The following is a 17,017-nucleotide window of genomic DNA, read 5'->3' as shown; positions in this document are numbered from 1 at the left end:
CACATGTGTTAGGCACACACATGCAGGTATGGCTTGATTAGCATAGCATGGCTTTGTATTACATCCATTATAAGTAACTTAGGTTCAGAGCATTGAAGTGTGGCGTGTGTGTGTGTGTGTGTGTGTATGTGTGTGTTTGTGTGTGTGTGTGTGTATGTTTGTGTGTGTGTTTGTGTGTGTGTGTGTGTGTGTGTGTGTGTGTTTGTGTGTTTGTGTGTGTGTGTGTGTGTGTGTGTGTGTGTGTGTGTGTGTGTGTGTGTGTGTGTGTATGTGTGTGTGTGTGTGAGTGTGTGTGTGTGTGATTCTCACCTGAGTGTTAATCCTTATGGCACAGATGGAACGGATCTCAAAGTAGTAACCTTCAGGAGAGAGATAAGGAGGGTGGGGAGATGACGAATGAGTGAGTAAGAGGATGAGAGAGAGAGAGAAGAGGGGCGGAATCTTCCTTCTCAACAATGTAAATGCATATGCAAACAGATCAGCAGATACAGCAGAGTAAACAATGTAGGCATCACATGGGAAGATCATATAAATGTACATACCAATATGTATCCCACACATAGACACAGTGGGCCAATGCACTATTACAGTAGTACTGACCCTTTGCTCAGAGCAGTGCAATGCATAACTCTATACCAATGGTTTGTGTGTGTGTGACTCCACCCCCCCAAACTCTACCTTCACCATCCTCCTGACCAACACACTCACGCAAACCCCACCTTCACAGTCCTCCTGACCAACACACACACCCACACCCCCACAAACCCACACACACAAATACACCCAAACCCCACCTTCACCCTCCTCCTGATCAATACACACACACACACACACACACTCACACACACAAACCCCACTCACCTACCTCCTGACCAACACACACACACACACACACCCAAATCCCATCTTCACCGTCCTCCTGACCAACACACACACACCCACAAACCCCACATTCTCCTCCTCCTGACCAACACACCCACACCCACAAGGCACACCTTCAATGTCCTCCTGACCAACACACACACCTTTGTTTGCGCAGGCGATCCACTGCAGCGGAGTGACGTCGTAATTGTGCTGTCCCACGGAGAATGTAAACACTCGAACCTTCAGGGGAGAGTTCAAACATCCAAATTTTACTCTAAACTATACATACCAATGATAAATATGAGTATGATAAATATATAAATACACTTTTCAGCTCAGAGTGGAAAATACTGGCAACACATCCTCTCAGAGCAGAGAGGACAAACATTTGTGAGTTCATATTGACTGAGGATGTAAACATCTGCCATCTGTAAATTGAATTAGTTGCTGCTAGCGACACATCATGGTAGGAAAGTGTTTCCGATTGATCATATCACTGCTCCTACAAGCACACCAACAGTAAAAGCAGGGGCAGTTCAGTACTGAAAGGGGCCATGACCAACACACAGGTAAGTTAATTCAGTGGCAATTCAGTACTGAGAGTAGTACAACACCAGGTTTTACTACTGAAATCTCCTTGCCAAACAAGGACATCTAATTAGTGAGTTCGGGTGACACTATGATAGGTTGGACTAACTGGAGATTAAGGGAGGAGCTGAATCAGAATATGGTATTTGGAAAAGCACAAATATTTTTTAATGAATAATTATTTTGTACAATTTATTTTTAGTATGTAATAACAATTTAAATGATTATATAATTTTTTAATTATTTGCTTTCAGTGTTCCTCATAACTGGGAGGTATTATAACATTACTTGTCTTTTGACCTGCAAAATGTCAAACGTGAGGAGATTAACCTATGTTAGCTCTGGCAGAGTAGTTACTAGCCAGTTCCTCTACACGCTGTACTCACTGCTCAGTCAGCCTGTGTGTCACATGATTGCAGCTATCACATTGGAGAAATAGCTATTTATGATTGTCCTAGCAAAGCTGCTGTGCCAGATGCAACAGAGCTTGTCTGACTGGGAGATTAGCGTTCAACTGTTAACCCTGAAATTTAGCCTATAATGTTGGAAATAGAGAAGTATCACCTTTGGGGTGATTGTTACAAATTACAGTTGTTAGGACTGAGATTAGGCAATTTTCCTTTTTCAGACAGCAAGATCAATAGAGATAATTAATTCCATTTTCAGCTCCATTGTCTACCAGTTACCTTCATAGTTTTGACCAATCATTTGCAGTCCCAAAACAACTACCTCATTTCCAACATGGATGCCCTTTTATTCAAATACAAATAATTTTGCTGCCTCAACAAATACAGACATATACAAATACTGAGCTCTCTGTGCATTCCTACTGGAGACCAAAATGTCCCAATACTTATGCCAACTCCAGCTTGATGCCCATGTGCAGTACAGATTTGTCATTTTTTATTCTAACCTGTGCAGTAAAGTGATGAGGAGCTGCGAGAGAGGCAGCTGCCTAACACTCACTGTCTTGTTGGGCCAGTTGTACTGCTCAAAGACATCCTGAGCTCGATCCTCGCCACCGTCCGTAAAGAGCATAACTATTTTATTGCAGTTCGCTCTGGGTACGTTCGTCTTCTGTGAAAGAGTGCGAGAGGCAGAGAGCAGAAGAGAGGAAACCGGGGAAGGAAAACGTCAGTGGCAGAAGTTTTATGTTTTTACAAATGCAGTTAAAAAATCAATAATGCAAACCCATCATTATGCTAACTCAGTAATCGGTGAAGTCAAATTATGATATACTGTTTAGTATTACATGAGCACTCTGACAACCTGAAGATTTCTTATAAGTAAATAAACAACACAAATGTATAAATCAACTGGCTTTGTGATAGGGTTCATTTTCCTAAACACATTAAAGCAAAGGGATCATCATAAGAAGTTAAAGCGCATTTTTTCAAGCATGCTCTCTCTCGACCACTGATCTTTATAAAATGTTATGTAGCTTTTGGTGACTTAGTGTCTTACATTTAGCAGCTGATTGAAAGCAAAGTGGAAGCCTGATTTGTAGTCAGTCGTGCCTTTGGCCTGCATCTGTGCCACATGCTCCTTGAAGATCTTTTTGTTCCGCACATTCGCCTGGACCAGGTGCTTAAAGCATGGGACCACTGCCTCAGCCTTCTCATTAAACTGGTGAAAGAGAGGACAGGGTTAGTGCAGTGAGGCAGAAACAGCACGGGAAACAGACAGAAAGCAGTAGAAAAAGTGAGAGGCAGTGAGGAAGACACGAGGAAGAGTGGGAGTGGGCAGAAAGCGAGAAAAGAGAAACTGTGTGAGGGACAGAGGCAGAAAAAAGATCAAAAGAACGGAACTTAGAAAGAGAGACGGAGGAAAAAAAGAGAAACTGCAAGTCATAACACTCCCTGAGGACTTGAGGAAGTCTATATGGAGACAGCTCTCACAGTCTGTAAGCGCGCGTGCGTGCGTGCGTGCCCGGTATCACCCTGCTCACCCGAGCCACGTTCACGTAGTCGTCATCAGACAGGGTGTCCAGCATCTCTGTCACTGAGGCCTTGATCAGTTTCAGAGTCAGACCACTCACACTGCCACTCCTGCCAAGAGAGTCAGAGAGGAGATGAAGTGGGGAGGGAGAGAGAGAGAGAAGGGGAGGAGAAAGATTACATAAAAATAAAAGAAGAGAAAGATACAGATTCATTTGTTTCATTTTGATGCATTATTTAATACATACACAACTTTACACCTGCACAATAAATACATTCATTTTTTGGACCAGTTTAATAAATGACATTGTAAGCTTTATGAATTTACAAAATCGTCCAGTAACCCAAATGTGTACACCATGGCAATCACAGCCGAAAAATCCTAGAAAATCTCTCTAGCTGTATACTCACACATCCACGAGGATCACCATGTCTTTTGGGGATGAAGCTCCCTGAATATACCTGCCATTCAGAGGTAACAATGTCCAGAGGTAATACAACGTTCAGTGGTAACACAAAACACAATCACATTTATTCATATGATGTCACTCACATCCCAAACGTCATTAAAGAGATTCTTCATTCAAAAATGCTTACCAGGCCAACACCAAGACAAAAGTCCGCAGAGCGAAATATATTTTAGCCGAAATGCTCTAGCCCTTATTGTCTTTATTGTTAACACTGGTTAGCATACTTTGGTGAAGTATTCACAGACAAGGAAGAATTACAAAGACTAACCAGGGTCTGCGCCGCACATCATATAGGTCGATCTTATCTGGTGCTCTCCACGGCGTAGCTGCAGAGAGAAACAGCAGCCTAGCTTAAAGCGATATTTCACTTAGTTGGAATGAGGGCCTACAAAAGTATCTTAATGTACTCTTATGTAAGTGTTACAAAAACAACCATATGGGGATGTGATGGTGTTCTTTCATCTCAGTGAAGATAAATGGGGTCTGATCTGTCTGGTCTGGTTTGTCTCACAGGCAGGAACTGAATGTCGCGTCGCTGTACCTTAAAGGAGTAATTTACCCAAACACGCTAACCCTATGTGGTTGCTATAGTGTAGTGAATAACAATGCAACTGCTCCTTGGGGAACTGGGGTTCACTTCCTGTCTAGCTAAGTGTTCTATGCTATACTTGTAAGGGTCCTTAGGTGAGACTCCTAATGCTACACTTGCCTACCTCTGTAACAGAATTGTAAGTTGCTCTGGATAAGAGTGTCTGTAACAAGTACATAACAGACCACGATGGCCAGTAACATTATGTAAGAGTTTATGCTATCCAATTCTCATTGGATTTCATTTACTGCCATTTTTAAGGTCAAGGATTCTATTGCTGAAAATTTCGCTACATCAAGATAAATACATATGATATGGCATAAGTGGGTCAGAGGTCGTACCTGGATAATACCTGGTGACCCCGGTGGCACTACCAAATGCCTGCCAAAGCAGTGAAGGATCCTCTCTGCTGTTTTCCATAAACACCCTCTCCAGAGCCTGCGTCCAGTTCAGCTCATTCAAAATCACTGGCGCTGTAGTGCAGAGACGGAGATATGGAAATAAGAAATAGTTAGCAGGGTAGAGGGACAGAGAAAGAGGCACACAAAGACAGAGGCAGTGACAGAGTCAGAGACAGAGGCAGACAGACCAGACCAGCCTTCATCACCTTATTTATAGCCCAACTGGGACTCCAATCTTTCTCAGCTATCAGTCAGCCATCTCTGCCTCTCCGGGGTACCATAACACCACACCTACACTCTGGAAGCCACATTTCTTTTTGGTGAGTCACACAATTTCCACTACAGGGCTGTCATGCACCAGCTAGCCTTGACAAGTTCCCATCATCACAATGAGTTTGGCTGAAGTTTGGATATGGTCAAATTTTACTGCTGTGAAACGGGACTCTACGAGCAGGTCTCATTGGTGGCGCATATTCAAAATATAATCTATCCTTCCCAAATTCATCTGCAGTGCAGTGCTCTGGTACAGTTGCCCCAAGCTCAACAATACATGGAAACAATTTCTTCATCTAAAATAAATACACAAACTTAAATCTACTGGCCCTGCTCTAAGACAACAGGATTCACTTTACTAAAATTGTTGTAGCAGGAAGACCATTTGAAGTATTTAAAGTTAACTTAACCTTGAGCTGTCTCTCTTACAGCTGAGATGATATGAATCAGCTTGTATGACATCATAGATAATTGGTTAGAACATTGCTTACATCATCAGAGGAGATCAGACCTGTATCATCTATCCAGACAAATAAGAACATCTTTTGTTTTTTTGTATATTGAAAGCAAAAGTAAACCCCAAGTTTGATTCATACCGCCTTTGTAGATATCAGTGGGGATCTGTACAGCAGTGTAGGAGTAGTTGACATTATTTTTGAAGTTTGGGTCGTACACAAACTCTAGCTTCAAGGATGTCTGAGCCTCCATCTCATCTCCGTCCTAGTGAAAAAATTTGTATCTAGTAAAAAGGTTTTGCACACACACACACGCACACACACACACACACACACACACACACACACACACACACACACACACACACACACACACACAGATAACAGATACACAACCTGCACATGTACTCGCACATTCACTTGGATGCACACTGAGACACACACATGCAAACAAACACATTCTCCCACTCTGAATACATCCAAGTCCCACTTTACCAAAGTTAGTGTCTTAGGGAAACTCCAAGCTTTATTAAATGAATGACTGAGGAAACAGATAAACCAATGTAAGCAGTGCACTCACATAATCCAGCTCAGACTTGGAGTCATAGTACTCAACGTCCCACTCCTGCAAAATCAGAAATTATTTTATAATAAACCTGTGAAATTCCAAATTGCACACAAAGTTAGAAGCTGGAGCAGGCAAAAGTTAATATGGTGGTGCCCTGCCCAAACTGTGATGCATTAGACATACACAGATGTGCCAAAAGGGACTTTCTGTCCATTGCTAAAATGCACATAAATACATCCAAGGGATTTCATGTTTAACATTTATTGTTAGCTGTAGCTATAACTAACAGCAGCAAAGTACAAGGTAGACTAATAATCTGTCACATTACACAGCAGATTAGCTACCAGGAGAGCAACGCTCTGGGAACTGAGCACATTTTTTCGGCACAAAAATACAGAAGACACTCAGATTGTTTCCTTCTGAGAGTCTAAGCATTTCAGACATTGTACTGTTGAACACACATGCATGAAAGATGCTGTGTTGTAAATGGAGGCCTGCCAAAATTAGACTTGCCTTGTGTTCTTTTCATATGTGGCCCTTACACAATTTCAAGTTTCAAGTTTCAAGTTTGGTTTATTTGTCACATACATAGTCATACACAGTATAACTCACAGTGAAATGGTTTGAGAGTGCTCTGTCTAAACTGAGGGAAAAAAAAACAGGGGTGCATAGAGAAATATATATCTATATATATACAAAATATATGAACAATGTATGTACAATATACGTATATTATGTTTATATACACAATGTACAATGTATATATGGATATGTATATATGTATGTACACAATGTACAGTTCCATCTTGCAATTGAACATATTTACAGTTACATGTTACATGGTGGTGGTGGCCCCCACAGTTTATCAGTTTCCCTGATTCAGGGCCGAATGGCCTGTGGGAAGAAGCTCCACTTCAGTCTCTCTGTCTTGGTCTTCAGGGAGTGAAAGCGCTTCCCTGACCTCAACAAAGAGAACAGCCTATTGTTGGGATGGGTGGGGTCCTTCACAATCCCCCTGGCCTTGGTCTGGCACTGCTTGTAATAGATGGTCTGCAGGTCAGGAAGTTTCGTATGAGTGATGTGCTCTGCTGAACGCACCACCCTTTGGAGTGCTTGTCTGTCCTGTTTGTTGCTGTTCCCAAACCAGACTGTGATGTTCCCCGTGACGATGCTCTCGATAGTGTAGGTGTAGAAGTTCCGCAATACCTTGGAGGGCAGTCTGAAGTCTCTTAGGCGTCTGAGGTGGTAAAGAGGCTGACGAGCCTTTTTTGCCAGGAAGTTGGTATGGTGGGACCAGGACAGGTCCTGCAAGATGTGAACACCAAGGTACTTGAAACTATCTACTCTCTCCACCGTGGTTCCACTGATCCTCACAGGTTGGTAGTGCCGCTCCTGCTTCTTGCTACAATCCACGATCAGCTCCTTTGTCTTACTGACGTTTAGGAGGAGATTATTTTCCTGGCACCAGTTCTCCAGGTGTTTAATCTCCTCCAGGTAGGCCCTCTCATCGTTGTCCGAGATCAGGCCCATTACGACGGTGTCGTCAGCAAACTTGACAATGATGGTGGAGCTGGAAGTGGCTGTGCAGTCGTAGGTGTACAGTAAGTAGAGCAGGGGGCTTAGGACACAACCCTGAGGAGCTCCAGTGCTGAGGGTGAGGGTGGATGAGACACAGTTGCCCACCCGTACTGATTGTGGTCTGTCTGTTAGGAAGTTGGAGATCCAGTCGCACAGGGATGTATGCAGTCCTAGATCCTCCAACTTAGTAGTGAGTAGGGAGGGAATGATAGTGTTAAATGCTGAACTGTAGTCGACAAACAGCATTTTAACATAATTACCCCTCCCTTTGTCCAGGTGGGTCAGTGTGGTGTGGAGCAGATGTGCAATTGCATCATCAGTGGAGCGGAATGCAAACTGCAGTGGGTCCATGGAGGCTGGCAGTGAAGATGTGATGAAATCTCTTAAAATCTCAATTTTAAGTATTATTGGACATGAACATGCCTTATACAGTAAATATGTTTTTAATATTATGTATTATGTACATTATAGAGCTACTATATTTTAATATGTAATTGACATGCTATTTGTATGTCACATTTTTATCATATATGCTATACCTGATTTTATGATATATAGGTACTTTTGCATATTTATGGATCCAGTCTGTTACAAGAGTCTACAATCACATTTTTTTTAGCTCTCAGTGGCGAGCTCTATTAAAAGCGCTTCATTATCACATATATATGTTTAAGGCAATGCAGTTGTGGCTGTGCCCACATGCGTGTCACCGCATTCTACCCTTGTGTGTGAATGTGTTTTTGGAGGAGGCCAGAGTCTCATGGACTCCATGTGAATATGCAGACGTGGGTTTTGGATCATTTTCTGGCGTATATGTGGGGGCTGTTAGACTTTTTCAGTGGATGATATGCCAGCCTTTGACCTGAGCCATAAACCAGCTAGAAAAATGGACTGCCAATATCTGCCTATCTTAAGACCCTCCAGCAACACATCCAGTCCAAATCTCCATCTCCATGTTGAAGTGAACTCTGCTACCACTAAGTCAGTGACTCAGAGAGTGTGTGTGTGTGTGTGTGTGTGTGTGTGTGTGTATGTGTGTGTGCACACATATATGGAGCCCCTATCTGTCTCTTTATGAACATTCTGCTGATATAAACACATTTAAAATGGGCTCAGATGAAGAGCAGCAGTTCCTCACCCTCACATCCTCTTAATTAAACGTTTATCAGAAGCACCTGAGCTTCTGAACCCTTTATCATTTTGGCCTATGTGCTTCTGGTGACAGTAGATTTAAAGCAGATTTCTTACATGGTAAATTACTAAATCACAGCACAGGTATCTGTCCAGGTCTTTTACTGATCGAATCGGCATAGTCCGTCAGAAGCCCAAGCTGTAATTTATCCATCTTTTAAAGATATGCTTAATTTCTCCACACAAACAAAACCAGAAGGAACAAATATGGTTGTAAACATCAGCCCCCATTAACTGATACCTGCAAATACTGTATCAAATATCCCCTGACCTTGATGCTGTCCTGCCATCGATGTTCTTTCTGCATCTTCTCTGCTTCATTGGCTAGTTTCTGTAAAAAAAAATGTACAATTGCTATTTTTTGTCATTCTGACCAATACTCAAAAGTATGAAGTACTGCATTTTTTTTAACTCACATTTCAATACCTGGCAAGCAGGCTTACCAAGGTGCATCAATTCACTCACCTCTAACGCTTTCTTTTTCTTCGCCAGGAGTTTCTCGATGTCCGATGCAACCTTTTCCACTATGTCTCTGGGATTGTTCCGCACGACACTATATTGCCTCCTCTTCTCACTGTAGATCTGAAAGAAGAGTCAGAAACAGGTGATTCATTTTCAAATATTGAAGACACTCATTCCAGTTCCAAATAGCCACCTCCTCCTCATCAAATATAATTAACTCTCCAGCTGTCCTTACAAGTTTTAGTACAAAAACCAGACTTTCAGTGCTTAATAAATTCTTATTTTCTGAAAAGCACCACTGCCAGAACATTAATTGAACTAGAACAATTTTAACTAGAGAATTCTGTCCCATATTGTGAGAAAAATTGCAAATATGTTTTTCCATATGATTGTGTTAATTACGGGCCGGACGCGATCTGAGACGAGTTCTTTAAATATGTAATTTTGATACATGTGCTGCCCTCATAAAGCCACTGCTTTCCTCTGGTAAGATATGCTGCTTTTTACTAATTGAAAGCTACTTGGTAAATGTTTTGCTGTGAATGTCCACAAGTGTTGCCCTACTGAAGCAGTCAGGAACGGTGAACCGTTTATCCTTCACTTTCTGCTTGCTGTCTGCTGGTTGCTTGCTGGCGTGTGTGCGTCATCTAGCCATGTTGACAATGTGTTTCCCTGGTGAAAGACGTGAGGGGGCGGTGCTTAAAGGGGCAGGCCGGCTAACGAGGATGGCTCGTTACTTCTGTGAATAACCTGTTCTGGCGGCTCATCTCTGGGACAGCCTCCACAGCTTAAGTGCTCAGATCAATATGAAGACTGGGCATGACTCCTACTTGCAAATCTGACTGTCATTCACACACACACACACACACACACACACACACACACACCCAAAACACTGCATCTCCATCTTCCAGAACCAGAGATTATATACTGCATGTACAAATTAATGCAAAGCATGCTTGCTCTTTTCCTTTCGAACATCCTCCAACATAAGACACACGTTCACATTTCTCAAGTGTTTCCTGTCTCCTGATTCCTGCGCTAAGTTCAGGTTTTGTAGCATTAAAAAGCTGTGAGACCACGCTGTTTGTGAGCAGCAGTGCCTGTACCAAAGCTGCGGGGGGGCAGCAGCCTCACATGGAAAACCAAGCACAAACCCCCAGCTGACTAAAGCCCACTGTGCCATCTGTACAGTCCTCACAAAATGAGCACTGGTTTCAGAACACGGGTCAAAGGAAAGGTTATATGGTCATGGGTCAGCACTGGGGAACACTGTAGATGTGCACCAGGTTTTATACAAATGCGAAGGCTTCAGTTTATAGAACCAACTATAGTTACCATGGAAACTGATAATACCTCCATCCCCCATGCTGCACAACTCTGTTTAGCTCTGTGCACATGTGTGTGGTGCACCGCTACAATATGAAGCTGTTTCTGAGAATATTTAACAGATCTATGCACTAAGTAAAAGCTACTGAACATTCCAATATAGGGAGAGTCTATTGACTGGATCAGCGTGATTGATCATTGTGAATGACAGGATTGTTGCCCGTCTTCCCTGTTCAGTTTTCTTACCACTGTGGGCAGGACTGCTGAGTGGTATTTTAAATCCTCTGTGACAGTATCTCCTTCTAGAGAAACAATGCTACAGTAATGCAGTGCACCCCCTCACTTCTGGCTACGGGTGATGTGTTTCAAAAACAAGCCAGTCCTCTAATTCTAGCAAATCAAATCATCTTAGAGACATTCCAGGGCAGCATTTACCAGCCTAATAGCTTTCCACACAAACCAAGCAACCAACCCTTGTGACTATCTTCCAGTGTGAAACTACAGTTTCAAGTTCACAGCAGAATCAGTGATACCCGAGTCACTACTGGGGACTGTGTCTCAGATAAAGAGGTCACGCATGCTCAATTTGTCTTCCAGATACAGAAATGTGTACCTTCTGAAAGCCATTGTAATTCACCTGAAAGGAGCTTTATCCAAAGAATTATGGAGTAAAATGAGGTAGGCGAGCTAGCACGGCAAATCCTGTGGCCTGCCAACCTTCCCGAATGTTCCTCATGCTTCCCAGAGTCTTCATGGCATTTCCGCAAACCACTTGCCTTGCTGATTAAATCTTGTCACAAAATTGTAATAGGATCTCAGCCAGTCATGGTCAATTTCAGAGAGCTTCATTTCAGACACCAACAGGCAAAAGTTTCTCCCCTCTAAAAGGTCACAGCACAGTGGTTCAGAAAATGTTTTTAAATTAATTTCCTCTGACAGCCCAATAGTAATTATGCCATATGTTCTTTGTGGCATGCTGGATTTTTTTTATTGCTTTTTATTAATTTCACTTTTATTAAATAAACTGAATAAATTATTCATAAGTATCCACTCTCCCAAGCACTATACATGTTCAAACTAGCAAAAGCCACGCAATAATAATATAGCCTCTACATCACTAGTGGTGGGTTTGGAGTGGCAAATTTAAGATAGTCTGAAGAGTAAGAAGACTAAGCTAGTCTGTACTGCTTCACTCACTGTTGGATTATGGTGAAAGTAATGAGGAAATAACAGCATGGATCTCATCTGCAGCAGTAACACCATCTGCTCAGCTCAAAGTCAGTATGAAGGGCGTCCATCCATCCATCCATACATCTATCCATCCATCCATCCTACCATCTATCCATCCATCCATCCATCCATCCTACCATCTGTCCATCCTTTTCTGTTTTTCAGACACAACCCTTCCTCATCCCACTTACTAACACTGTTCAAACTCATGAAACTGGATTCAGGTCAACCAGGGCTCAGATTTGAGTAACCTGCCTTGATTTGAATAACCTGCCTTGATTTGAATAACCTTGAATGCTTGAATAATCTAGTTTGTCTTATCTACTTTTTGTAAAAAACATACATACTTAACTGTGAATTTTAAATGGTATATTTTATTGCTGTTATTAGAACCAAAATGTGTGGTCAGTGTTTTAGATAGTGACAAACTTAACAAGCCTACTGCTCTGAACTCTCATGGTCACAGATGACTCACAATTGCCTGACATTTCCGCTCACTGTTCAGTGAATAATGCACAAATATTTAGCAAAAATATCTGGAAAGAGTATGGTTGTTTTTTGCTTAGCTGCTTCCAGAGAGGAGCGAATTAGGGAGTTGTTAAAATATAGAAAACGCACACACAAACACACACAGACATACACACATGGGCTGACAGACACACAGGCACACTAGGTGTCATACACATGAATACTTGGACTATTTAGAGTCAGAATACTCTGAGGAAATGACAGCACCTGTCAATCTCTCTCTAACACAGACATGCCCCCGAACACTTACCCCCTTAAGCTGCTGTGCTCCACTGATGTGCTGCAGGACTCTGTCAATTTCTTGCTCTATACGCCGGGCCCAGTGCATTATCCTATAGAGAGAGAGATACAGTAGCACATCACTGCACTATCCCACACTAGAGGACACGTCACTACATAATACAACACTGAGACAGGCAGTAGCACATATCACTGCATTTTCCTATACAGGGACACACAAGACAAGCTGTTGCACTGTATAATACTACACAGAGATGGACAGCGTATCCTAATTTCCAACATAAGCTCGGTGAAGACATGAACATTTATTGTGTATTGTACACTTTTGGTATATTATTCTACAACAAGGTATGAGAGTGTAATAGAAAAATAGAGGAAGAGCTACAGTGAGAGAGAAAGAAAGAGAGAGTATTAAGTGTTACATTAAGTGTAATGGTACACTCTCCTACCCATACAGCATGCGGCCCACCACATGCTGTGGGTACCTTCTCTGTTGACTGTTCTCTTTGTGACTGCCTCCTTGTTTGTAATCATCAACTGCACCTTGTTACACATGTCATTCGTATATGTATTTAAACCCTTGTGTTTGTAAAACTATTTATCAGTCATTGTTCAGGTTCATGTTTGTGTTTATCGTTTGCTGTTCAAATTTCTGAACCTGATTATGTTTTTGTACTTGTTCCTCATTTATTGTTTATGCCATACTGCCCTGGATTGTTATACGTGAGTGCTGTTAACGTTTATCGTGTTGTTTATCTCTGTCGAGAGAGGCTTCTGCATCCTGTTCCTTGCCCTGTGGCACCCGGGCCATCAAATTAAGAGAAACACATCGAGAGGCGATTAGGGACATTGAGAGAGAAAGACACAGAGAAAGGGACAACAGATTACAAAAAACAAAGAAAGGCAATCTACACAGAAAGAGCTGAGGAAATGTACTTAAGAGATTTAGACATCGAGAGTCAGAGAACGGAGAGAACTGAAAATCTTATTACAGACACTGCTGACAGACACAAGCTGACTTGAGACACAAAGGAAAGAGAAACAACATTTTGCAACCGTGTCACCCCGTGTGCACACACTAATAATTATCCTCCTTTACAGCCAGGCTGCAGGCACGTATTAGCAATCAACTCACATCAGAGCAGTCACAAAATCACATGCATCAGTTTCACAGCTCTATATCCGTGCTAACAGGGCGATGAGTAAAGAGGGCTGCAATTACCAAACAGCCTTATCCATATGCATGCCCAGACCCTCAAATTAAATGTACACACTGCCCTTTAATTTCACATGCTATGTAAAGGTCTGAATTTAAAAAAGTGTCACTGTGCAAATACTTGCAGACTACATTGTATGTTCCAAACCCATATGAAGCAGGCACGTTTATTACAGTAGAGTATTTGTTGTATCATGCATGTTACTCAAATACGTACAGCAACTATGGTTACAGTCTGGACAATGACACATGCAGAAATCATAGCAGAACCACTGGATCTGACACACATCAACAGAATACCTACCATATCACTACATCAGTAGTATTCCAGTGTTACTTCTGTGTTAATGACTCAAACCCAAACAATATCCAGTCAGCAATGTACTGTGGTCAGAATGTGACCAGTGATGATCGGGGCAGAGACCAGCTGACAAAGTGTGCATGGCAACAGCCACGTAAATAGTGTACCTGCAAAAGTGAGTTTTGGTGCAGAGTAGGTGCTTGTAATTAACTAGATGGTAAATATTAGCATTTACACTGACATACTGTATCAGCAATTATAGAAGCATTTATTACACTAATTAATATCATTGTAGCTTTGATAACTGATGAATAATGACAAGCAAGGTATTCAGTGGTATTTGCCATCATCATCATATATATATATATATATATATATATATATATATATATATATATATATATATATATATATATATATATATATATAAAATCAATACATCCGCTTATATAGACAAAAAGATGTCCTCAACATCCACAGAAAAGTCATATATTGACAGAGAGAGAGAGAGATGGAGAGAGAGAGATGGAGAGAGAGAGAGAGATGGAGAGAGAGAGAGATGGAGAGAGAGATGAATAGAGATGGAGAGAGAGAGATAAAGAGAGATGGAGAGAGAGAGATGGAGAGGGAGAAATGAATAGAGATGGAGAGAGAGAGATGGAGAGAGATGGAGAGAGATGAATAGAGATGGAAAGAGAGAAAGATGAATAGAGATGGAGAGAGATGGGAGAGAGAGAGATGGAGAGAGAGAAATGAATAGAGATGGAGAGAGCGAGATGAATAGAGATGAGAGAGAGATGAATAGAGATGGAGAGAGAGAGATGAATAGAGATGGAGAGAGAGAGATGAATAGAGATGAGAGAGAGATTAATAGAGATGGAGAGAGAGAGATGGAGAGAGAGATGAATAGAGATGAGAGAGAGAGATGGAGAGAGAGAGAAATGAATAGAGATGGAGAGAGAGATGAATAGAGATGAGAGAGCGATTAATAGAGATGGAGAGAGAGAGATGGAGAGAGAGATGAATAGAGATGGAGAGAGAGAGAGATGAATAGAGATGGAGAGAAAGAGAGAGAGATGGAGAAAGAGACATGGAGAGAGATGGAGAGAGAGATGAATAGAGATGGCAAGAGAGAGAGAGAGATGAATAGAGATGGAGAAAGAGATAAATAGAGATGGAGAGAGAGAGAGAGAGATGAATAGAGATGGAGAGAGAGAGAGAGAGAGAGACAGACAGAGAAAGAGAGAGATGAGTAGAGATGGAGAGAGAGAGAGACAGACAGAGAGAGAGAGAGAGACAGACAGAGAGAGAGAGAGAGAGAGAGAGAGAGAGAGAGAGAGAGGACATTGCCTCAGAGCAAGACAGAATATCAACGCACAATAACATCTGCAAAAACAATCAGGAGATATACAAAAGCCCAGACTAAATGCATCAGAAATGCAGCCACTCGAAACCTGGGCTCGGCACGGAAAACTCCAGAAAAGGAGCCACATCTAAAAGGCTCCACTGCTTATGGCAGTGGGACCCTCCTTAACTGCAGACACCATTTCCTTGGAGGGGCTGATTTATGATGTCACTAGAGTGAACCAAAAAATATGTGAACATCCACAGCGCTTCGCTATCCCTGTTCTGCATGCCTCTAAGTAGAGCAGCTGGCCCCCTGCCTGCAAAGACTGGGCCACAGAGCCCATTTCAAGCAATACATTTTAATAATAAAATATGGAAGAAATGAAGAAGAATGAGCAACTTGAATCATAAGATTCATAATGAAAGTCAATTCATGCAAAGAAAGGCTACACCCAGTAAACCCGCCCCTGACCACAACTTCAGCACCATTTTTATACTGGAAGGCTTGTGAAAACTCCTGTGAATGTGAGAGAGAATAAGAACCAAAAAGAGGAAAAAAATAACACAAAATACTTTTAGTGTAAAGCTTCCACAGACTGTGTTGTATAATTTACAGCTAACCCTACTTGGTTAGTAAGAAACTATGCCACTAAGTATAAATGTCACAAAAAGAAAGATTAATGGGAGCTCAATTACATTTGCCAAATGGGGCAATGTACACTCAGGTCACTCAGATCTCTCATGTGTTCATAGAGTTTCAAATAATTGCAATTGTATCATAAGAAAAATACTCAGTTCTTTGATATTTCTCCAGGAGCAGGGTTGTATAGTCCTGTTTTAGGCCCTGCATAAAGACCAAAGCATTGTTGCAATATGAAGAAATAACATATTCCCAAAACACATTATTTGAAAGTTTAAAATGTGATCCTAAAATGCACTGATATTTAAATGTGTTTATAAATTTTTTTAAAATGTGTTTTAATATTTCCTTTGTGTGACTGGTGCCATGAAACAAGTAACAATGCACATTGTACATATTTAACTTCCAAAGCACGTTGCAAAGCATACTAAACAATCATCCGAGGTTCATTTGATGAAATAAGCCATCCAAACCCAAACAAACCACACAAGGCCAGACACAAGGCATTCATCCTGAGACAGTCTTTTCTACTCTCTGTTTGTGGTTTTGTGGACTTTAGTAGCTGATGACAAAAACAAAAACAAAAAAAAACAACAATGTCTATAGTTACAATAGTAAAATGTCATACTTGTGCAATATATATATATATAAACAGTGACTCTTGATCAAAATCACTGACTACATCCTGCTCAAATCAAGTAGTTAAATGTTTAAATAGCAATTCAAGCACATTTTTCAATTAATTTCACGTGACATAAACTAATACATCAATACTGAGAAATTGTACAAGTATTACATTACATAGTTACA

General features: G+C 41.4%; 1 protein-coding gene across 2 annotated transcripts in view; it reads right to left on the bottom strand.

Moving 5' to 3' along the window:
• Positions 1-17,017, bottom strand: part of cacna2d2b (calcium channel, voltage-dependent, alpha 2/delta subunit 2b) — a 34,665-nt gene that overhangs the window by 13,924 nt on the left and 3,724 nt on the right. For both annotated transcript variants that reach the window (XM_027020387.3, XM_081705869.1), the window contains exons 2-14: positions 12,714-12,795; positions 9,380-9,496; positions 9,186-9,245; positions 6,158-6,202; positions 5,719-5,842; positions 4,790-4,921; positions 4,128-4,185; positions 3,801-3,851; positions 3,401-3,500; positions 2,917-3,078; positions 2,419-2,529; positions 1,026-1,104; positions 310-359 (exon numbers count right to left, since the gene is read on the bottom strand). In XM_027020387.3, coding sequence (XP_026876188.1) covers positions 310-359; positions 1,026-1,104; positions 2,419-2,529; positions 2,917-3,078; positions 3,401-3,500; positions 3,801-3,851; positions 4,128-4,185; positions 4,790-4,921; positions 5,719-5,842; positions 6,158-6,202; positions 9,186-9,245; positions 9,380-9,496; positions 12,714-12,795 — 1,171 coding nt within the window. The remainder of the gene's footprint in view (positions 1-309; positions 360-1,025; positions 1,105-2,418; positions 2,530-2,916; positions 3,079-3,400; positions 3,501-3,800; positions 3,852-4,127; positions 4,186-4,789; positions 4,922-5,718; positions 5,843-6,157; positions 6,203-9,185; positions 9,246-9,379; positions 9,497-12,713; positions 12,796-17,017) is intronic.

This window comes from Electrophorus electricus, chromosome 22 (genome assembly GCF_041902795.1).
Source record: "Electrophorus electricus isolate QZ-2024a chromosome 22, ASM4190279v1, whole genome shotgun sequence".
Classification (NCBI taxonomy): Eukaryota; Metazoa; Chordata; class Actinopteri; order Gymnotiformes; family Gymnotidae; genus Electrophorus; species Electrophorus electricus.
The sequence above is the reverse complement of the archived record's forward strand: the minus strand, read 5'-3'. Positions and strand labels throughout refer to the sequence as shown.